Source organism: Sus scrofa, chromosome 5 (assembly GCF_054392235.1).
Source record: "Sus scrofa isolate SSC_HxYL_T2T_F1_AM1 chromosome 5, Sscrofa_HxYL_maternal_Yorkshire_Landrace_v2.0, whole genome shotgun sequence".
NCBI lineage: Eukaryota > Metazoa > Chordata > Mammalia > Artiodactyla > Suidae > Sus > Sus scrofa.
In genome coordinates this window covers 60634546-60657117 of record NC_139387.1, presented here as the reverse complement: position 1 = coordinate 60657117, position 22572 = coordinate 60634546, and the positions used below count along the sequence as shown (strand labels likewise).

At 40.4% G+C, this 22572-nt stretch overlaps 1 protein-coding gene across 50 annotated transcripts in view; it reads left to right on the top strand.

Annotated features, from left to right (window-relative positions):
- The window catches only part of PLEKHA5 (pleckstrin homology domain containing A5), a 255696-nt gene that overhangs the window by 175579 nt on the left and 57545 nt on the right, over positions 1–22572 (top strand). For 33 of the 50 annotated variants that reach the window (XM_084956644.1, XM_084956639.1, XM_021092266.2 and 30 more), the window contains 5 exons: positions 3174–3641; positions 8017–8482; positions 12243–12326; positions 15091–15210; positions 16018–16071. In XM_084956644.1, the coding sequence (XP_084812770.1) occupies positions 3174–3641; positions 8017–8482; positions 12243–12326; positions 15091–15210; positions 16018–16071 (1192 nt within the window). The remainder of the gene's footprint in view (positions 1–3173; positions 3642–8016; positions 8483–12242; positions 12327–15090; positions 15211–16017; positions 16072–22572) is intronic. The other 17 variants (XM_021092279.2, XM_021092277.2, XM_084956652.1 and 14 more) reach the window with 1 other exon arrangement.

Sequence of the window (22572 nt, the reverse complement as noted above, 5' to 3'; positions counted from 1 at the left end):
AAAAAATTTAAACATAATGTACATTCTCTGAATAATTTCCATCTCTGGGCCCATTATTTTCATTTTCAGTATTCACATGTATCTTCTGCAATAACTTAAATGTCACTTTTTAAAATTAGATCACAAGTTTTACATTATTTATGTTAGCATACATTTCAGAATCAGTTTTGTTTCCATTTAAAGTCAGCATGTGTCTTTTTTTATTATATCTCTTAAATCTTTGCAGGGGGGGAATAGAGGACAAAGTCATTGCAGTTCTAATTTAAAATGATAGCTTTACGTAGACTAGAGGTATGTAATTTTTAAAAAGCCTTTTCATATATTTGATGTTCTTTATTTTTTTTTATTTTTTTATTTTTTTTGCTTTTTAGGGCTGCACCTATGGCATATGGAGGTTCCCAGGCTAGGGGTCAAACCAGAGCTACAGCTGCTAGCCTACGCCAGAGTCACAGCAATGCCAGATCCGAGCCTCATCTGCGACCTACACCACAGCTCACGGCAACGCCGAATCCTCAACCCACTAAGGGAGGCCAGGGATCAAACACTCAACCTCATGATTCCTGGTCAGATTCGTTTCCTCTGCGCCACGACAGGAACTTCTTTTTTTTTTTTGTGATTGTTTTCAATTTTTTTTTTTTTTTTCCCACTGTACAGCAAGGGGGTCAGGTTATCCTTAGATGTATACATTGCAGTTACAGTTTTTTCCCCCACCCTTTCTTCTGTTGCGACATGAGTATCTAGACATAGTTCTCAATGCTATTCAGCAGGATCTCCTTGTAAATCTATTCTAGGTTGTGTCTGATAAGCCCAAGCTCCGGATCCCTCCCACTCCCTCCCCCTCCCATCAGGCAACCACAAGTCTCTTCTCCAAGTCCATGATTTTCTTTTCTGAGGAGATGTTCATTTGTGCTGGATATTAGATTCCAGTTATAAGTGATATCATATGGTATTTGTCTTTGTCTTTCTGGCTCATTTCACTCAGGATGAGATTCTCTAGTTCCATCCATGTTGCTGCAAATGGCATTATGTCATCCTTTTTTATGGCTGAGTAGTATTCCATTGTGTATATATACCACCTCTTCCGAATCCAATCATCTGTCGATGGACATTTGGATTGTTTCCATGTCCTGGCTATTGTGAATAGGGCTGCAATGAACATGCGGGTGCATGTGTCTCTTTTAAGTAGAGCTTTGTCCGGATAGATGCCCAAGAGTGGGATTGCAGGGTCATATGGAAGTTCTATGTATAGATTTCTAAGGTATCTCCAAACTGTTCTCCATAGTGGCTGTACCAGTTTACATTCCCACCAGCAGTGCAGGAGGGTTCCCTTTTCTCCACAGCCCCTCCAGCACTTGTTATTTGTGGATTTATTAATGATGGCCATTCTGACTGGTGTGAGGTGATATCTCATGGTAGTTTTGATTTGCATTTCTCTTATAGTCAGCGATGTTGAGCTTTTTTTCATGTGTTTGTTGGCCATCTGTATATCTTCTTTGGAGAAATGTCTATCCACGTCTTTTGCCCATTTTTCCATTGATTGATTGGTTTTTTTGCTGTTGGGTTGTATAAGTTGTTTATATATTCTAGAGATTAAGCCCTTGTCGGTTGCATCATTTGAAACTATTTTCTCCCATTCTGTAAGTTGTCTTTTTGTTTTCTTTTGGGTTTCCTTTGCTGTGCAAAAGCTTTTCAGTTTGATGAGGTCCCATGGGTTTATTTTTGCTCTAATTTCTATTGCTTTGGGAGACTGACCTGAGAAAATATTCATGATGTTGACGACAGGAACTTCTGATAGTCAATTTTTAAAAAATCCTCCCCACCCCTGAATTTAGCAAGGAGAAACGTGCTTTTAGTGTAGATCTTCTTTGACTTTTGGCTTTCAAAGGAATGAAGCTCTATAGCATACCTTCGTAAACTTTACAGATGTCTATATTGCTTCTAATCTGGAAGCTATGCATTATATCCAACCCAAATATATGGGTAGTTCATAACTTTACTCCAAGAAAAAAATAGTCACATTGATTTTTTTATTTTTTCTTCATTGATTGTATTCCTAACTAGCTATCTCAGTATAGCTGTATATGATGTATATGAGTTATGTGCTTTTCTGTATATGATGTATATGAGTTATGTGCTTTCTACACATCACTGAAACTGGCAGCAGTACCACACTTAGGAGCCAATAGGAGTGTTATTATGGATTGAAATGTGCAAGCTTGGCCAGTCCCCAAGAACTGGTGTGATCTTGGCGGTTTCATGCAGGTTCAGACACTCAGCTTGGTCTTGTCAGAACCTGGAAGTAGTTGGTCTCAGGGAAGCTGATTCCCATCAGAAAGCCCCAGATATAGCAACTGGCATGCTGAGCAGTAAAACCGCTCTTTGGCACAGGCACACACTGCTGTGGGGACATGGACACAGGATGCCCGATTCTAATCCAGAATTGCCTGGTGAGATAGAGTGATAATGGTAATAAGGTCTGCGGCAGGCACTGATTTACTCATCTGGTTCTCACTATAGTCCTGTGTTATTGGTGCTACAGTTCTCTGCATTTTCCAAAGAGGAGATTGAACCTGGGAAATTTCTGTACCTTGCCCGAGACACAGCTAGTCAGAGCTAAGGCTCTTTGTTAGCTGAGCACATGCATTCTGGCTCCAAGAGCTCTCAACGGAAACCCAGGTCCTTTTGAAGACATAGAGAGCTAGTCAGTCATATGGTTCAGCACTGGATATAATTTCCATCTCCACAAACCAGGGTCCTGTTGGTCTCGTGATAAGTTAACCCTCCTGGATGGAAACCATGTTATTTATTTTAGATGACTAGCTACTGTGGTCTTTTAGGTGTGGCTTTTTGCAGTTTCACTGTCAAAGGGCAGTCTTATTTGCTTTCTTTCCAGATTTGCAAAGATGGGAAATAACTTTTTAATAACTTTTTAATCTTCCCGTGCATTATACCCCATATATCTTACATTTAATTTTTCCTCTGTTTATCCATTCTGATGTTGTACTTGCATTTTCATACCACAGCACTGGGGACTTGGGCAGGCTTGTCCTCTGAGACCCTTTCAGTTTATTTCATAAAGTCAGAGGTAATTTTAGTTTTTCCCAGATTGAACCCCAGAAATAACATGTGCATTATTTCATCTGATTTATTCTGGCTTTCTTCTCTGATTTCAGAGTGGATAAGATTACATCTGAAAATGCACCAACTAAAGAAATCAATAACTTTCCCAACCATAGAGTGCTAATTAAACCAGAGACCCAAAATAACCAGAAAAACAAGGAAATGAGCAAAACTGAAGAAAAAAAGGCATTAGAAGCTGAAAAATATGGATTTCAGAAGGATGGCCAAGATAGACCTTTAACAAAAATTAATAGTGTGAAGTTGAATTCTCTGTCATCTGAATATGAGAGTGGGTCAGCGTGCCCTAGTCAGACTGGACACTACAGGCCAGTCAATATGAATAGCTCAGAGAACAAAGCAGTCAATGTTAGCCTGGCAGATCTTAGGGGCGGAAGTCACCCAAGTACAGGGCCCTTACACACAGAGGCTGATCGGGTCATACAGAGAACGAATTCAATGCAACAGCTGGAGCAGTGGATTAAGATCCAGAAGGGGAGAGGTCATGAAGAAGAGACCAGGGGGTAAGTGTCTTGCTGTTTACGTGTTGTGTGTGAACCCAGGTTTATTTCCTGTCCTCATACTGGTTGGAGATTGGTTTCTGAGATACTAATTCAGAATACCGAGTTCAAATTGTGTTTTAGGAATTATAGCTCTGTTACTAATTTCCTCATGCTAATGAGATGTCTTTTCACTGACTCTCAGTATTCTGTCACCCAGCTTAACCATGGCAAGGAGTCAGCCTCCCTGGCCCAGCATGGAAGATGGCTTAGGCTGTGGGCACAGAACAATTTGTTTGAGATGAGGAAGGGAGCTAGACCTATCTTCTCCCCTTCACACACACACACTCACAATGAGAAGGGGTCTTTACCCTCCCCACTGCCCTGCTCTATCTTCCACTAGTAGCTTCTGAAGTTCGATGTAATGCAAAGCTCTGAGACCAGTAACGTGGAGACTATATAAGGTCTATGCCCTCTAGTTCTCAGTCTTATCCCTTGGCTTTCTTAAACTCATAATGCATACAACTAAGTATTTACTCATCTAAGCATTTATTCATTCATGCACACACTTGCTCTTTCATATATTTATTGTATAATTTCTATATGGTAATCATAGGACAAGAAAGTAAAATTATGAGAAGGTCAGAGTTCAGACCTCTCACAGAGGTTTTAGTCTAGTAGTGGAGAAAGTTAAACACCTGTGCAGTATATGGTGACAGGTACAGTGTGGGAAGAACAAGCTGCTGTAAGAACATGTTTCAGAGACAACCAGCACCACCAAAGGGTTCAAAAAAACCTCTCTGGAGGAAGCCAAGATACAAAGGATGGCATGCTTATCTTGGTTTAGATATGCAAAACTCCAGAGCTGATAGAGCTGGGAAAAAAATCCAAAGACGTGAGTCTGGCTTTGGCACAAGTGCTGTGATGATGAGTGAGAAACAAGGCTGGAAAGAAAAACCACAGGAGATGTATGCATATTGGTGTTTCAGCAGAATCACTCCTGCCACAGAATCTGGAGAATGAATTGGAGAAAGTTCAAAAACTGGTGCAATAAGTGAAACGAGGAGAAGAAGGGCATGTATTTCTAATGTAATTGACACGACTAGTTGAGGGCTTAGGTGTGCCCTCACTCAAGTCTAGTTTGAGTGTCTGGAGGAAAACAAGAACGATGCCCAGCTTTTTGGCCAGGTTGTCCTATGCCTTTCATTGCATGGTAAAGATCTGGAAAGAGAGAAGGTAATGAATGTCTGGCCAGGTTTGAGTTGAAGTGCCTGCAGTGTGTATCTCCGAAGAGAGAGCTGGACTTGAATAAGATTTAGGGTGTCATTGTTATATCAGACATGCTTTTAAAGATAAGGATGAAAGTGGATGCATTCTTTCAGCAGGAGGGTGGATAAAATGAAGATCCTAAGGAAAAACATTTACATTAAAAAAAGAAGAAGAGGAAGAAGAAGAAGGATAGGGGTGGGAGGCTGCAGAGGAGGCCAAAAATAAAGGCTAAGAGGAAATAGAGGAGAAGCAGGTGCCTGTGGATGAGAAAAAGTTTTCTATGGTTAGGTAGAAACTGGTGATGCAAGATTTATCAAGTACTTTAATGTACTAATGTATGTAAAGTTAACTAAGACGTACTGTAACTCTTACCTCTGAGTAGTAGGAAACCAGAAAGTAATGAGTTATTAATGTTTTGATGAAGATGAACTTTTGCAGCAGTGCTCCCCAACCCCTGAGGTCTAGGAGTACCCTCTGGTCTGTGCAGTTGGCAGCCCAAGTCTCTCCTCTTAAGAGAGCAGCTCAACCAAGGCTGCAAAACCAGGTGTTGGTCACTTCCATTTTTTTCTTCTCCCTCGGTGCTCACTTTTCTCATTTTCCCAAGAGGCAATTGTGAGGAACAGTTGCTGTTTCAAAAGTAAAATTTGATTAGACAGAAAAAAAGCCAGAGGTAGTTTGGGGGCAGAGGGAGTGGGGGGTTGGGAGGAAAATGAAAGGATATTTGGAAGTACTTTTGTAGGTTATCATCTTCAGGGAAATGATAATTAAAAATCCCAGCCGGAATTCTTGCTGCATCTCTGCCCAGCAAATTAAATCTCACTTCATCACTGTTACTCAAATACAATCGTACTTTCTTAGGATTGAAAGTGTATAGTTACAAAGGGTTCAATATCTGAAAGTTAGGTTTTTTTTTTTTTTAATTGCTGAGCATAAATATTAGTTTTCAAGCACTTCTGGTTCCTTTGGTGGGTATAATTAACATACATAAAGACTCTCAGTGACTTTTTCATTTTGACTGCAAACCTTGCAACTTGTGAAGTGTGGTTATTTTGAGCGAGGAAGGTTTTCTCCCCGTTGCTCCTCCAATTTTGAGTTTACCGGCTAGCATCCAGTTTGGACCACTGACGTAGATCATCTGCATTATTATATGAACTTCATGCTTTAAAAAATAGTTGTGAAGTTTTATAGTGAAATAATTTTTATAGGTGGAAAAAAGCATAATGGTAATTAATAATCATGGTATAATTCATTTTATGAAACTTTGCAAAAGACTGGCTTTTATTCCTAAGGTTCTGATAGAAAGAAAAGAGGTTTAATATTTAGTCACATGGTAGCTCCCTGCATCTGTGCTCAGAGCCTGAAAGTTTCTTTGTGAGTGGCGGGCACCGTTCAGACGCTCGGCGCCTAAGCCATTGTCTGCGTGGCAAAATCACTGGCCAGGGTTTTCATGGTGTTTGACAGGCAGCCGCTGCTGAATGAAGCACTAAACCTGATGGAGGCACTTACAGAGTTTGTTTCTTAAGCTTTCGCTTAAGAGTGAATCACACTTTGCTTCATTTGAATTTCTTTGGGGAAAACCACTGAAGGAAACTCTAGTTTTATAAAAAACAAGTCTCGAAATGGTAGAAAGTATGTGGAGTAAAAAGAAACTTACTTGATGATAGCCAAATTTTCCATTAAAATTCCCCCAAAGTAGTCCTAAAGATGGCAGAAAAGCCTGTTACACTTTGTTGTCACTAATTAGCCAAACTCGTTAGGAAATAGCTTTCCGTTAATGATCAAGTTCAAGTTCAATATCATCTCCACCAAAGGATACAGCTCACGTATTGTGAATGCTTCAGAGCACTGATAGAGGAGTTTTATGGGATCAGATTTTCTGAACTGGAATTTAAACATTAGTCCACAAGTAGTGTTTCATGTGTTTTAGATTGAAAATGTATGTCTTTCTTATATGATTATAAAAGATCTTTTCACATATTTCCAAACAGGATATAAAGTTAGAATTACTTATGTTTCAGTATATGCTTCTGTGATACAGTTCTGTGTCTAATACAGAGCTTTTTGCACAGTAAGGTCTCTATAATATTTCTTTTTTTTTTTCTTTTTTCTTTTAGGGCTGCACCTGCAGCATGTGGAAGTTCCTAGGCTAGGAATAGAATCAGAGCTACAGCTGCCAGCCTACACCACAGCCACCAGCCTTTGCCACAGCCACAGCAACACGAGATCTGAGCCATGTCTGTGACCTACACCACAGCTCACAGCAACACCAGGACCTTAACCCACTGAGCAAGGCCAGGAATCGAACCTGCATCCTTATGGATCTTAGTCTGAGCCACAAAGGAAACTCCTATAATATTTCTTGAGTTTGTAAATAGCCAAATAAACCAAGTACGTTGGAGTACATTGCTTAAGTTCTAGGGCAGAATTTCTTGGATGGAATGGTCTTCCCCTGTCTGACATACCTCCTTAAGCACACGGCCTTGGGGTTGTCAACTCTGGACTTTTTCACATTTCTGGCTTTCATGTTAACAGAGAAGGTAAGGATAGGCAGGGAGACCAAGCACAGGGGGGAATGGGAAATCTATACAGATAGGAAGCAGCAAAAAGAATGGAACTCTTAATACTGTTTATATCAGAATTGGTTACCTTGCTCCTTCACTCCAGCCCCAAAGTCATCAAATGGTTGGTCCCTCCTAAGTGCTTTGTGTGTGTGACCAGGGGGAGAGGGGAGTGGCACCTGCTTTAAATCCAGACATTAGAAAGCTGAGGGACGGAGTTGCCTTTGTAGCATATGGAAGCGAATCCAATTAGTATCTGTGAGGAGGCAGGTTCAATCCCTGGCCTCTCAGTGGGTCAGGGATCTGGCGTTGCTATGAGACTGTGGTGTATGTCACAGACAAGGCCCGAATCCCATGTTGCTGTGGCTGTGGTATAGGCTGGCAGCTGTAGCTCTGATTCAACCCCTACCCTGCAAACTTCCATATGTCACAGGTTTGGCCCTAAAAAGAAAAAGGAAAGTCCTAAGTATATATTTTACCTATTGGAAGGGAAAAAATAAATGCATTCAATTTAGAATCTGGAAAGCAACTCTCTCCTTCATTTTCACATTCCAATTGTTCTTTTAATTTAGAGTCATTTCCTACCAAACATTGCCAAGAAATATGCCAAGCCACAGAGCCCAGATTGTGGCCCGCTACCCTGAAGGCTATAGAACACTCCCAAGAAATAGCAAGGCCCGGCCTGAAAGCATCTGCAGCGTGACCCCTTCCGCTCATGACAAGATCGCAGGACCTGGAGCAGAAGAGAAGCGGAGATCCATGAGAGATGACACCATGTGGCAGCTCTACGAGTGGCAGCAGCGCCAGTTTTATAGCAAGCAGGGCACCCTCCCTCGTCACAGCACTCTGACCAGCCCTAAAACCATGGTTAATCTTGCCGACCAGACAATGCACTCCATCCCCACGTCGCCTTCCCACGGCTCCATAGCTGCCTATCAGGGCTACTCCCCCCAGCGAACCTATAGGTCAGAAGTGTCTTCACCAATCCAGAGAGGGGACGTGACCATAGACCGCAGGCACCGGGGCCATCACCCCAAGGTAAGACAGCCAACACGCCAGGGATACTGCGTTTTACTTCAAGTCCATGGCTCTTTCTTGTAAATGTTGAAGACCAGAAAATGGGGAGGAGGTGGGCAAGGCCAGCTCTATTTTTGTTTTAAAAAGTTAACACAGGAGTTCCAGTTGTGGCTCCTCAGATTAAGAATCCAACGTAGTTTCCATGAATATTTAGGTTTGATCCCTGGCCTTGCTCAGTGGGTTAAGGATCCAACCTTGCCGTGAGCTGTGGTGTAAGTTGCTGATATGGCTCAGATCCCACGTTGCTGTGGTGGCATAGGCTGGCAGCTGTAGCCCCGATTCAACCCCTAGCCCTGGAACTTCCATATGTGGCCCTAAAAAAAAAATCAAATAAAAAATAAAATTTAAGGCAGAGTATTATTCTTCAGTGTCAGAATCTTGTATTATGCTTGCAACACTTCCTCTCTCAGGAGCAGCTGTTTGGGGCAGATGGTTATGCCTTCTGCCCTGCTTGGTAGTTGATCTTATCAGCTTTCCCTGTAGGTTAAGACACACGTGTTTGCTTGGCCCTTCACACGTGTGCCCACGCCACACCCGCCCTTTTCTAGCATACCTGCAGGCTCTTCTAGATAAAAAGTGCTAACCTCATCTTCTCACCAGCTGAATATATGGTGTATTGAAATACCTCCTTAGACACCCAATTTCATATTAAAAGTAAGAACGCTTACTGGTACATATACTTTTTTAAAAATTAAGACATAGGGGAGTTCCCGTCGTGGCGCAGTGGTTAACGAATCCGACTAGGAACCATGAGGTTGCGGGTTCGGTCCCTGCCCTTGCTCAGTGGGTTAACGATCCGACGTTGCCGTGAGCTGTGGTGTAGGTTGCAGACGCGGCTCGGATCCCGCGTTGCTGTGGCTCTGGCGTAGGCCGGTGGCTATGGCTCCGATTCAACCCCTAGCCTGGGAACCTCCATATGCCGCAGGGGCGGCCCAAGAAATAGCAAAAAAATAAAATAAAATAAATAAATAAATAAATAAATAAAAATTAAGACATAAATGGAGCTCATGCTTTAAGTTGTACTTTAAGCTGGTTTAAGCCTTGCTTTCAGTAGATTTTTTGAAGTGAATTTGGAGTGCTTTGCATCCATCAGCTTTTCATAATGCTGAAGCCATCAATTTGATCAGTCATTCTGTGTGCAGCCAGCTCTAATGTCTGTCCTAAAGTGACAAAAGAATTTTCCTATCACTTTCTTTTTAATTCTAACAATTGTAAAGAATCTCTTGCTTTATGCCATTTTGAGAAGCACCTTGTTTTATCGTTGTAATGGGTGACTCCTTCAGTTACATCATTACATAAAGCATTTGCTCGCTTTTTCCATAAATAAACATTAGTTAGAAATTAATAAGTCAATCAGGAATTTCTTTTTGGAGGAAGCTTTAGTTTGCCTCACCCAAAAAAGGCTCACTTTATATGCCACTGTAATGATGTTCAATGTTTTGTCACTTTGTATTTCCAAAGGCTAATAAAAATAGTAACAATATTCAGGAGACATCTGGTCTAATACAACTTATTAGTGGGTGGTTAAACCGTGTTCTCGTGGTTATTAGAATTTTTTGTATTCTGGGCCAAAATTTATCATCTGTTTCAGCAGCAAATATGAAATGCATGTGTGTTCTCAATCCAGTTCCCAGTCAACTAAGCATCTACTCCTCCCCCCTGAGAACCCCACCATTGCCAAGTTTTTCTTTCAGACTATCCTCTTTTTTTTTTCTGTCTTTTTGTCTTTTCTAGGGCCGCTCCCAAGGCACATGGAGGTTCCCAGGCTAGGGGTCTAATCAGAGCTGCAGCCGCTGGCCCACGCCACAGCCACAGCAATGCAGGATCCAAGCCTCGTCTGCCACCTACACCACAAGGCCAGGGATGGAACCCGCAACCTCATGGTTCCTAATCGGATTCGTTAACCTCTGCGCCACGACAGGAACTCCATATCCTATTGTCTTTCTTGATGTGGTTCTCAAGTAGGGTCCATGGACCCTGGAAGGGTGGTAACTGGGGAATACCTGAGGGTCCTCATGACCCTTTCAGGGAGTCTGTAAGTAAGCTCAAACTATTTTATGGTAATAATTAGGACTGGAGTTCCATTGTGGTGCAGCAGGTAAAGTATCTGGCATTGTCACAGCTGTGGCACAGGTTCAGTCCCTGGCCTGGGAGCTTATACATGCCCCAGGCGTGGCCAAAAAAAAAAATAGGCTTTATTCATTGTGTTGTCATCTTCTAAGAGTGCAAAAACAATGATGGGTAAATGTACTAGCCCCTTAGCCCAAGTCAAGGGAACCTCTCAGACTATACTAGTAGTCTTATAATGCTTCACACCATAGACTTGCAGTAAAATCAAAGCAGCAGTTTCACTTAATTCCTTTGATGAAACAGTAAGATAATTTTATTCAACCTTGACCTTTTATTACATAACATTTTAACATTCTGTGTGATGCAATGGACAATGTGCTTAAAGCATTGCTATTACATAGCAAAGTACTAAAAATGGTTGTCTCTGGAAAAACACTTGTGTAATTATTTGAGTTGCAAGCTGAACTAGCTCCTTTTTTCAAGAAACACCATTTTTACTTGAAAGAAGGAATGACAAACTAGTTGTTGAGACGTGGTATTTGACAGACACTTCTTCAGAGTGAAATGTTAGCCTGTCACTTCAAGGAAATCAGCCCCACAGTATTTGTCACAGATGACAACATTTGAGCTTTCAAGCAAAAATTAGAATTTTGGAAGTCTTGTATCTGCCACTGTGAGCTTGACAGCTTTCTGGTGCTGAAAGATCAGCAATGGTATTAACAGATATGAGCTACTGATCTTGTATACTGACAAGTGTCACCATTTGGAACATCTGCATAATTCACTGAGCCAGTATTTTCCACATGACCAGTGTTCGATGTCACAAAATCATAGGTGGGTAAAAGAGTCATTTGAAGTGCAAATAGACCAAAGGATGTCAGTGTGACAGAGTATGAAAAGTTCATTGATATGGTTTCAAATACCACTTTGCAACTAACCTTTAAGAAAGTACAACTTTTAGAGTTCCCCTTGTGGCTCAGTGGTAACAAACCTGACTAGTTAGTATCCATGAGGACTCGCTTAGTGGGTTAGGGGTCCGGCATTGTCTTGACCTGTGGTAAAGGTCGCAGACTCAGCTCGGATCCCAAGTTGCTGTGGCTGTGATGTACTCCAGCAGCTGCAGCTCCAATTTAACCCGTAGCCTGGGAACTTCCAAATGCCAAGGGCTTGGCTCTAAAAAAGACCAAAAAAAAAAAAGTACCACTTTTCCAGCTTTAGTATAGTATCAAAGATAAACATCTGCAAATATCCAAAGAAACTGTTCAAGTTCCCTTCCCTTTTCCAATTCTTCTATTGAAGGTGGACTTTCTTCATGTACTTCCCCTAAAAGAGAGAATCACAACAGATTGAATACAGAAGCAGATAGGAAAATCTAGCCAGGCATTAAAGAGGTTTGCAAAACTATAAAGTAATGCCACTCTGGCCACTAAAATTTACTTTTTAAGAATGTAGAAGGATACTGAGGCCAGTAAGTTTGAGACCCACTGAGCCAGAGTATATAGAATCTCTGTTCATCAGCATCTGTATTTTAGTCCAGAAGTTTCAGTACCTGTCTGCTTTCATAAGCCTAGTAGGGGTTTAAAATAGTATTTTATAAATTCCCATCCCTGGCATTGGCCCCAGAATTTATGTTGTGCCTTTATCTTTCTAGCATGTATATGTGCCTGACAGGAGGTCAATGCCAGCTGGCCTGACTTTACAGTCTGTTAGTCCCCAGAGCCTCCAAGGCAAAACGGTGAGTACTGTATCTTTATTTACCATTTCATGTTTTATGTATGTGCTACCCATGGCAGCACATATCTGACATAGCTTTTAAGTTTGAGTTTTCAGAGAGGTGCCTCCCAAAGAAAAGCCATCACTGCTTGTGTGGAAGAGACACGCTCAGCAATAGAATTTGAAGTCATGCAGCCTTTTCAGTGCCATACTGAAACGTCTCCTAAATGACCGACCCCTTAAATAGAAGATTCTATTTTCCAGGTGTATTGTATAACTGGGGAGATTTTCTTGAATGTTAATTTCCTCATCCTTAAAACAGAAGTTGGAGAAGTTCATTAGGGCAGCAGATCCAACAAGCATGTATGTAGTCAAACCACAGGCCTAAGAAGTTTCTCCTGTGGATTTTTATGGAGATTAACTACTTTAGAGCAGAAAAGAAACCGATTTACATATTTATGCAGAGAAAGACTGTTACAAATACTAGGTTCAAGCAAGTTCTTCCATTATCATTTCATAGTCAGTGTTATTCCAGATTGGGAAGGAGTTATATTACCAGACACCAGGACTCTTCAAATTAAAGAGGAAGGATGACTTTTCATTCATTTGATTTTATTGTAATGGCATTCTTTTATCACGGGAACTATGCTTTAATATTGGTAGGTAATCACCATTTCTGTGAAGATGTGATTTGAGGACCTATATAGTTGTTCATTATTTAAAATCCTCTTCCTGCAGTAATCAAAACAACTTCATCTTATGTGTATTTTTCATTTTTTTATTTCATCTTTTACATGCCTAGATATAAGGACAATTTCCTGGCTTTAACCTACTTGTTGTTTCTTTATTAAAGGCTACAGATATCACTTGACTAAAACTAAAAACTTTTAATTAACCGTTGGGATTTTTAAATATTAGATTGTTGGTCTGACAGACATTAATCATAAGATAGTGCTAAGTATCATATTATGAAATTTTTCTCTTCTACCTTGCTCCCTCTAGTGGATATTTAGGATAAAATTTATTTACCACCTCCTTATGGAGGAATCAATTGTGCCTCTTTTTATTTTGCCTCAAATTTTAAATATCAAACAAACTTACTGGAATCTCTTATCCTATTGAAAATCTCTTTAACTCCATAAATAATAAACTGGAGTTTCAAGATTTCTTCTTTCAGGGTTTCTGTCCAATTATGCTCTGGGTTTTAGAATATCTAACTCCTTATCCCACCCTCCTTTCTCCCCGGCAAGACCTCTGGAGCTGGTGATCGTAAGATATGAACTGCCCCCTGAACACGGGGTCACAAGATGTGGTTGCCAGCAAAGCAAAAGCAGCTCTTTTTTTGTTGTGAAATTTCTTCTTTGAGTCATGCACGCACATTCTTTGACTGCTTGATATAAAAGGCTGTTGTCTCTGTGTAGTTACCCAGTTTTATCTAGAGAATCCAATAGTAACTGATTTACTTCTGACATCTTTTTCCACCTAAAGGCAATAACTTTTACTATAACTTCAAATAACAGTTAAAGATGATTTATAGCAGATACAGACCACCATGCATAAAACAGATCAGCAACAAGGATTTGCTGCATATCATCACAGGGAACTGTATTCAATATCTTATAACAACCTAAAACGGAAAATAATCCGATACCTATCTGAATCGCTTTGCTGTATATCTGAAGGCAGCTCAGTGTTGTAAATCAACCATAACCTCAATTTTGAAAGTTATTTGTGTCCCTAAAAAAATGTTTTGGTATGGAAAACAAAGAGCAGCAACAAACAGCCAGAAGAGAGCTAGTGTAATGCTGTGGTGTAGGCAGAACACATGAATCCCTGAACATTCTCTGGCTTGGAGGTTTCAAGAGCACCCACAGCCCTTAAATGAGGAGCATTCCCCTGTGTTCCGTCTGCAGTTTTTAATCATAACAAAGCTCAGAAAAACACCGCATAGTATTTTATGGCCTGTAAGACTGCCAGTGACCATACTTTACTGCATTTCTAATGAAGAAAAATATATCTAATGGGCCTGTTAACGAATTTGATCTGACTTTGAAAGTTTATTCCCCTCAGGGATCATAGTAACCAGTCAGGAACCAAAGATTCTCTGCTTTCCTCAGAGTGTGGAAGGAGGGCTTAGCGCCCATGGAAACTTTCTGTGTATAATAAATACTCTCTTTTTCCTTAAAAATAAAAACTGGTCTTTTGCTTAATATAAAATATCCTGTGAAAACACTAACAGTGGCATTTAAAAATATAATTGGGAAGCAATTAACAGGTCCCAGGTACTGACTGGGCTTAATGATATCCAAGTTTTACATGAATTTTTATTCTTTTTATTTACATTCTAGTCTCTAAAATAGAGTGTTGAACATGCAGGTCTTATTCCATTGCTATAAAAGTCTTAGGTGTCCTTCTTAAACATCTCATTAAAAATGTATTTTAAAAATACTCTTTGACTAGCTCTTACTAAGGTACAAACCTTTATATTTTGGCAGGGGGTGGTGCCTTGCGCTTTTGTACACTTAACATTTGAACATTCTCAAGAGTTCTGAGAAAATGCCTTAAAATACTGTCGTTTTGCTGTATCTTATCAAGTAACACTGTTCCTTCTATTTCTCTAGATATCTATGCATTTATGTAGGACCTATTATCATAGTGCCTAGGCACGATGTATGATGTCAACCATAAGAGGAAACTTGCCAAGAAATCTTGGTTTAATATCTGTCACTTAAGACAACAATTAATCTGTTTTCCACTGTTTGGATTCTTAAATTGTACTCCTTCAGCCAGAGGAGCTTACGCTGCTGCTTATAAAGCTGAGACGGCAGCAAGCAGAACTGAGTAGTATCCGGGAGCACACGTTAGCACAGCTCATGCAGCTAAAGCTTGAGGCCCACAGCCCAAAGGTCAGCTATGAAGAGATGTGTCTGTGTGTCTGCTCTTGTCATCACTCTGAGCCACTCATTAATCGGCTTGATCTGCCTCATTCCTGTTGAGCATGAGCCCATCCCACCATTGTGGTGACTACATCAGGACATCCTATTGACCCTTTGAGAATGCACTGATTTATACATCATTAAAGGAAACCGTGGGTAGGATGCATTTCTTCCTAGCCTTCCATTCACCCACTCGCCCACCACCTTTTGGTTGGGAGGAGGGAAGTTCACACAATTGTGTAGACTTCACAAATAGCATTGTCATTCTCCAAACACTGTAACTTCCACCCCTGGTAAAACAGACATTGAAGAATCCTGTCATTTCCCTGTTAAGTAATAAGCTAAGAGTTGGTTATAGTTTCAGTGAAAACTGTTTTTTAAGTGTCAAAGATTAATTTTTTTGTAAACATTTCTCAAAGGGTTTAATAGCCTCTGCTTACATGAGAAACATCCAAAGAAGTAGTACCACATTGCAGAAAAGAGTTAACATGGAAAGCGTCTAACATTGAGTCTGCTAAAGTCATTGGGAGAATTTTTCCTGCTTAATGTTTCAGCTTCTCTGCATGTCTACTTAATTTCTTATGAAACTAAGTGTAATTTTATAACTTAATACCTCATCTGTACCATTTACAGAGGCGCATGTAAATGAAAGTTGTTGTTTGCTGTGATAAAATAGGTTGTGGAAAACTACCTGTTTTTCCTATTTCAAAACTGACCTTTTCATGAGTTCCACACCCTCTTTCTCTGTCCCTTTGTTTCTTGATTGATGCCTACTAGAATGAAATCCTTTCTCATCATCTTCAAAGGAACACCATATATTTGGATCATCAGGTGGGATTTGAAGAATTTTCTAACTTATCGTGCCTTTATGTTTTATTGTTTTAAATGCAGTGCACTTTTCAGGTTACTCAGGTATTCCACTCAATTTGAGTTGATAGCATGGCTTTTACAAGTGACAGACCAAGAGATCCTTGACCAGGGGAATTCAGGAATATCACAGTAAACAGAAGGGATGGTTGTGGAGGGGAGGAGGGATACAAGTGCTGGGTCTCCAGAAGCTGAGAGCCTGAATTCTCTAGATTTCTTTCTTCCTATCCCAAGAAAACTTGTCCTTATTAGCTTATATCAGCTTGGAGGTAACCTAATTGAAGAAACAGACACCAAGCTATGAATGCCTTATTGGAGGGCCAGGAGGAGGTGAGGTTTAGTGCGCTCCGTATTCCCAAAGGGGACTTTAACTCTGGGTAAAATGCGTGATGAAGATATTCTTTGTTTGCCATCTCCCCCCAGTGTTTGGTTCTTAGTGAGCTGTGTAGAGTGAGTTTTACAGTGACCTACAGTTCCTAGCTTTACGTCAGTGGTGGCAGTGAATAGGGTTGGTTAAGGTGATTATGTTGTTAAACATAAAGATGCTTCTCAAGAAAATGCTTTTTTTCATAATTCATAATTATTACATTAATAACTCATAAGTATTAATAATTCATAATTATTACATTAATAATTATTTCATAATTATTACATTAAGCTAAAAAATTTAGCTAAATGTTCAAACATGACTGTTTTATCAAATGAAAGAGGTTACTGTGAAAAACGGCATAAGACAGTATTCTCTTAATTATATTTGCTCTGTTTGAAACAAAATAATAGTGTACTACTTTAAATTAGTTATATTTAAAGAGGGATTTTTGCATTAGGATAACCCTTTAAAAGATGTTTAGTCATTTTGCTTTTAATTTTTAAAGAGAAATATACTTTTGGAACTTTATTTTCCCACAAAGTGCTTTCATCATGGTTTTGCCCATCAGAATGCTTTAGAAATCAACATTTCATGAATCCAAATTCTGATCTTCACTCCAGAGGTTGGTGCAAATAAATTTAGCCACAGTGTACATCATCCAATCTAATAAAGACATGTTTGCCACACTGTCAGAAAGCTTCTAAAATAGATGGGAAATAACTTTCTTAAAAGCTTCCTGTCTGTAAAGCTAGCGATAGTTCTGAAAAACAATAGGATATTATAAATATCAGGATTAAAAACAGTGATATAAATGTGAATCTGAAATATCTCGAATCTCTGGAAGTAAACCTAGTGCTTTATTTATTAATTTACCATTAATTTACTACCCACCTCAATGGATCAAAACTGAAATTGCAGACACAAAGAATTTGAGCATCTCTTAGGAAAGGACAGGTGAATATATGGAAAAGACCTAGTGGTTTATTTATCAATTTTTCATTAATTTACTACCCACCTCAACAGATCAAAACTGAAATTGTAGACACAAAGAACTTGAGTGGCTCTTAGGAAAGGACAGGTGAATATGTCAAAAAGACCACCATCTGCTGGTGCTGGTCTTCTCCTCACCTCCCTTTGCTGGGTCAAGTTGTTTCTTCCCTCGGCCTTAGTGGCCCCAGACTGGTTTGCGGTTTCAGTCCCATCCCTTGCTTTCTTGGCACGCCCTGCTGAGCCTTCCCAGTTGTGCCATGCTAGCAGTCCTACAGGTGACTTCCAAAATCTCTCCTTTTTAGGCCATGACAAGCTAAGGAAATGGGTTCTCCTCTAGAGCCTCTGGAGCAAACATGGCTTTGCCCACACTTTGGCTTTGCCCCATTGACGTGATTTCAGACTTCTGGCCTCCTGAAGTGTAAGAGAATAAATGTGTGTTGTTTTTTAATTAATTAATTAGGAGTTCCCTTGTAGTGCAGTGGATTAAGGATCTGGCATTGTCACTGCAGCAGCTCAAATCACTGCTGTGGTGCAGGTTCAATCCCTGGCCCAGGAACTTCCATATGCTTTGGGCACGGTGCCCCCCCCAAATTAATTAATTAATTAAAATAAAATCTCAGAGTTCCTGCTGTGGCACAGTGGGTTAAAAATCCCAACTAGCATCTCAGGTTGCTGCTAAGGTATAAGTTCAATCCTCAGCCCAGCACAGTGGGTTAAAGGATCCAGCGTTGCTCCAGCTGTGGCTTGGATTCAATCCTTGGCTGGGGAACTTCCATTTTTAGGTAATAATTAGGCAATTATAAATACATGGTGAGGGCTTTGCCCAGATACTCAGATATCCCCTAATAGGTGTTTATATTTAAGGTTTCCTAAGAAAATCTCTCTTTAAATAAGTCAAAAGAAAGTTAAGATTTCAAATAATTGCGTTTAATATAAAGGAAATATTTACTTTTGAACTATCCTATGTTTTATATCAGCAGTAAGGTTATTAAGTTACATAGAAAGAATTCTTGGTAATTTGGAATTTTAATAAAATTTTTGATTCCACTCAGACATTTCCAGCTTTTAATCTTATTACTGCCAGTAACCTATTTTAGATGACCAGGTGTATTTTTATAGGCATTATTGGTTGCCTGGGTTTATAAACTGATTTACCAATTTTATATGATTATAAATTTGAAAGTAGATTTTAAAACCTGAAAGTCAGAGGCTCTGGTCACATTTTACAGATTATATGTCATACTAAGAGAACATGTATTCATCGATACTCTTTCAACACTTATTCTGCTTGCTCAAATAAATCATCAGAATAACCTAAGGCCAGCAATAAAATCCAGTCTTCCAATAAAATGCCCCTTGCCAGATTCCACGGTCATCAAAAAAAAAATTTTAACTGATTTAAATGAGCTTAATCCCTATCACTGTTCATGAAAAATAGAACCAGAGAGTAGTCTCTCAGTTGCTTCAGAGGCAAATTCATTTCTGATATAGCAAATAAAAAAATGTGGAACTCCCGTCGTGGCGCAGGAAACGTATCCAACTAGGAACCATGAGGTTGCGGGTTCGATCCCTGGCCTTGCTCAGTGAGTGAAGGATCCGTTGTTGCTGTGAGCTGTGGTGCAGGTCACAGATGCAGCTCGGATCTGGCGTTGCTGTGACTCTGGCGTAGGCCAGAAGCAACGGCTCTGATTAGACCCCTAGCCTGGGAACCTACATATGCCGATGGTGTGGCCCTAAAAGGACAAAAGACAAAAAATAAAAACAAAAAATAAAAAATTTAAATGCCTTATCTGAAATTCTGAAGATTTATATATTATACAGTCGATCCAAAACTCTTGACTGCTGGTGTCCATAGCTTGAGCAGTAGAATTCGGTTTCTAACTATCACTGTCATGAAGACAAATTATGTACTGAAGTGTTTTTAAAAATAACAAAAGCTAGGAGTTCCCGTCGTGACTCAGTGGTTATTGAATCCGACTAGGAACCATGAGGTTGAGGCTTCTATCCCTGGCATTGTTCAGTGGGTTAAGGATCCGGCGTTGCCACGAGCTGCGGTGTAGGTCACAGACGTGGCTCAGATCCCGCGTCGCTGTGGCTCTGGCTTAGGCCAGCCACTGCAGCTCTGATTGGACCCCTAGCCTGGGAACCTCCATATGCCTCAGGAGGGGCCCTAGGAAAGGCAAAAAGACCAAAAAAAAAAAAGCTATACTATTTATATGGCAGCATTTTCTTCTGCTTTTTGTTTTACTTTGAAGGGCACTATTACAGTTTGTTTATGCTTGGATAGCTCAGTTAGTAGATTATTCAAAGTCTACATTCATTAGGATGAGCCTAGGTTTATATGTCATTTTTGTGAATTTTAAGATAACAAGTCCCCAAAGTATAACCTGTGAACCTACAAGAATCCTAACTGGATACTTTATGCACCTCATCCAGGTTCTATTTAGAAACTCAAAATGTAACTCATTTTCTTCTCTTTCTGCTTAGTTATCACCGACTATTAGAGAAACTTTCAGTTCCAAATCAAGTGAAACATGGAAATTTCATCCTAGAAGTTCCCTGGTGGCCTAGTGTTTGGGAACCTGGCATTGTCACTGCTGTGGCGTGGGTTCAGTCCCTGGCCCCAGAACTTCCACATGCTACAGATGAGGCACAAAATAAAGAAAGAAAGAAGGAAAGAGAAAGAAAAATTTCACCTTACCTAACAGAATGTGAGAGAGGGGGGAAAGCCATAGATACAGTCTTAGAACAACTCTGTACTTGCTAAGAAGTTGGACATAAATTTGATATTATTAGCAGTTGTAATAGTTTCTCTTCCTGAAGAATGGAGTGCCCCATTGCCATTCTTTGATGGTGAGGGAAAAGAGAATATCTCTATGTTTTTTCTTTTTTTCTCAGAACAGGGAAGATTGAGCATGAGTTGTAGAACTATATGACCCTACCAAACATGTATTTGATGATTAGTAGTTCCTCGTGTTTCCGTAGAGCCAGATGTAAGTCATCTGTCTGAAACTGGATTAACAGGCGTCCATAGAAGTTTACTGTAGTCAACCACCTGTTATTCAGCTGTAAGATACAGAGAGGGCGTAGTGGTTTATTGGTTCCTGTACCCCTACTGGTTATTGTTTTTAATAGTGCCCCAGTGGTTAGATTCCCAAATCAGGCCATGAAATGCTGTCTTTAGCCCAATGATATGCCTAAAAATGAGACTAACAGTGTCACACACTCTAACTATATTAAGGAAAAATCTCCCTCAGAAGATGCCTTCAGAGTGCCAACCTGGGGTCTTCAGAATGTAGGTTTGTTTCTACATCAGCTGGCCTAACACGGGAAGTAGGGACTTCATTTTCTTAATCTTGTCCCTTCAAAGGATTTGTCCCAGTGTCTAGCCCTTGGCTCCTGTAGCCTGGACTAGGACTGGTTGGATTGAGCAAAGGAATGAAGTTGAGATTGTAAAAACTAGACAAGGAGCTGAGGAGAGGGAACTAGGGAAGGTCTCTGTGCAGATGCAGAAGTGGGGCAAGAGCTAGAGCTTTTTTGACAGTCATGAAGGGGTGACCAGTAGAAATGGGGAAATTAGAACGTGTTCTCATTCCTTCATCCATTTTCCTCACCCCATTTTAGCTCTTAGCTCTGTTTGTTTCTTTACTTTTTTTTTGGCCATGCTCATGGCATGCAGAAGTTCCTTGAAGTTCCCATTGTGTCTCAGCGGGTTCTGAGCCCAGCTGGTGTCCATGAGGATGTAGGTTCCTTAACCCCTGGCTCCTCTCAGTGGGCTAAGGATTCAGCGTTGCTGTGAGCTGTGGTGAAGGCTTGCAACTGCAACTCCGATTTGATCCCTAGCCTGAGAACTTCCAAATGCTGCAGGTGTGGCCCTGAAAAGCAAAAAGAAGAAGTTCTGGGGCCAGGGATCAAACACACGCCACAGCAGTGACAGCACCAGATCTTTAACCCAGTGAGCCACCAGGGAACTCCCGTTCATTTATTTCTTGCTCATTTGCTTCTTTCTTACTTTTTCTGTTAGTGATTGAAGAGTGATTAGAAGGGAATTTAGGTGATGTTCCCTTCTCCTTCTTAAAACCTTCCCACCAGCTTTCCATGTACACAATGATAGCAGATCCAGATGCGTGGGTAGGGGTGGACAGAAGGATCACCAGAAAGGCTTTACCGGCCTTTTGTAAGCAGTAAGCTGCCTCCTGGTGGATAAACTTGAATATAACCCAGCCCTCTCCGTCTTCTCCCCTCCTGTTCCCCCCACCATTATGATTATACACTCCAGTAGCCAGCCTCCCCCTATGGGAAAACCTGCTACAATAAATGGAGTTTGACTTCTACAGATGTGAGCTTTCCTTGTGCTGGTGTTGCAGTAGGTAATTTTTCATCTCTCAAACATAAAATTATATTGTAAAGTTGAATGTGTTTTCGCAAATGGCCCTTAAAATTATGACATTCTGCCTTTACTCCCTCCCTTCAAGAGTCACTGTAGTTAATTGCATCAGAAACATCTCATGAAAAAGGGAAAGGAAGGGACATCCCTCAGCCAGCTGCACTTTCTGTTGGGGGTTGCCTGTTCCCATTGTACTCAAAAGTTCTTGGTGAAAAGAATGTGACTCTGCTATGATAATTTAATGAAATCTGTTTACCCCTACCCAGCCCAATCTGTCTCCCCCCCCAGCTAGAACCTACTCACACTTTAGTCATTTCTCAATATAACATTAAATACTATATTCTTTTTTTTTTTTTTTTTTGGCCATACCCTTGACGCGTGGAAGTCCCTAGGCCAGGGATTTGAACCCGGGTCATAGCAGCTACAGTGACAATGCTGGATATACTTAACCTGCTGAGCCACAGGGGAACTCCTGAAATAGTATATTCTTTAACACCAGATGGCTAAAGGACTCTATCCCCAAATTTTCATGGAAAATATGGAAGCTTCTTACGACAAACCAGTTTGCCATAGTACAGTAAAAGAAAATATAGCTCAAGTATTCCTTTGATGTTCTTGCTGCATGAAAATCTTTAAGGTTTGCAAGTCAATAGCTCAATTTTTCTGTCTTTTATCAGCACCTTTTTTAAAGTATTACCAAATACTTGTGAAGAGGATA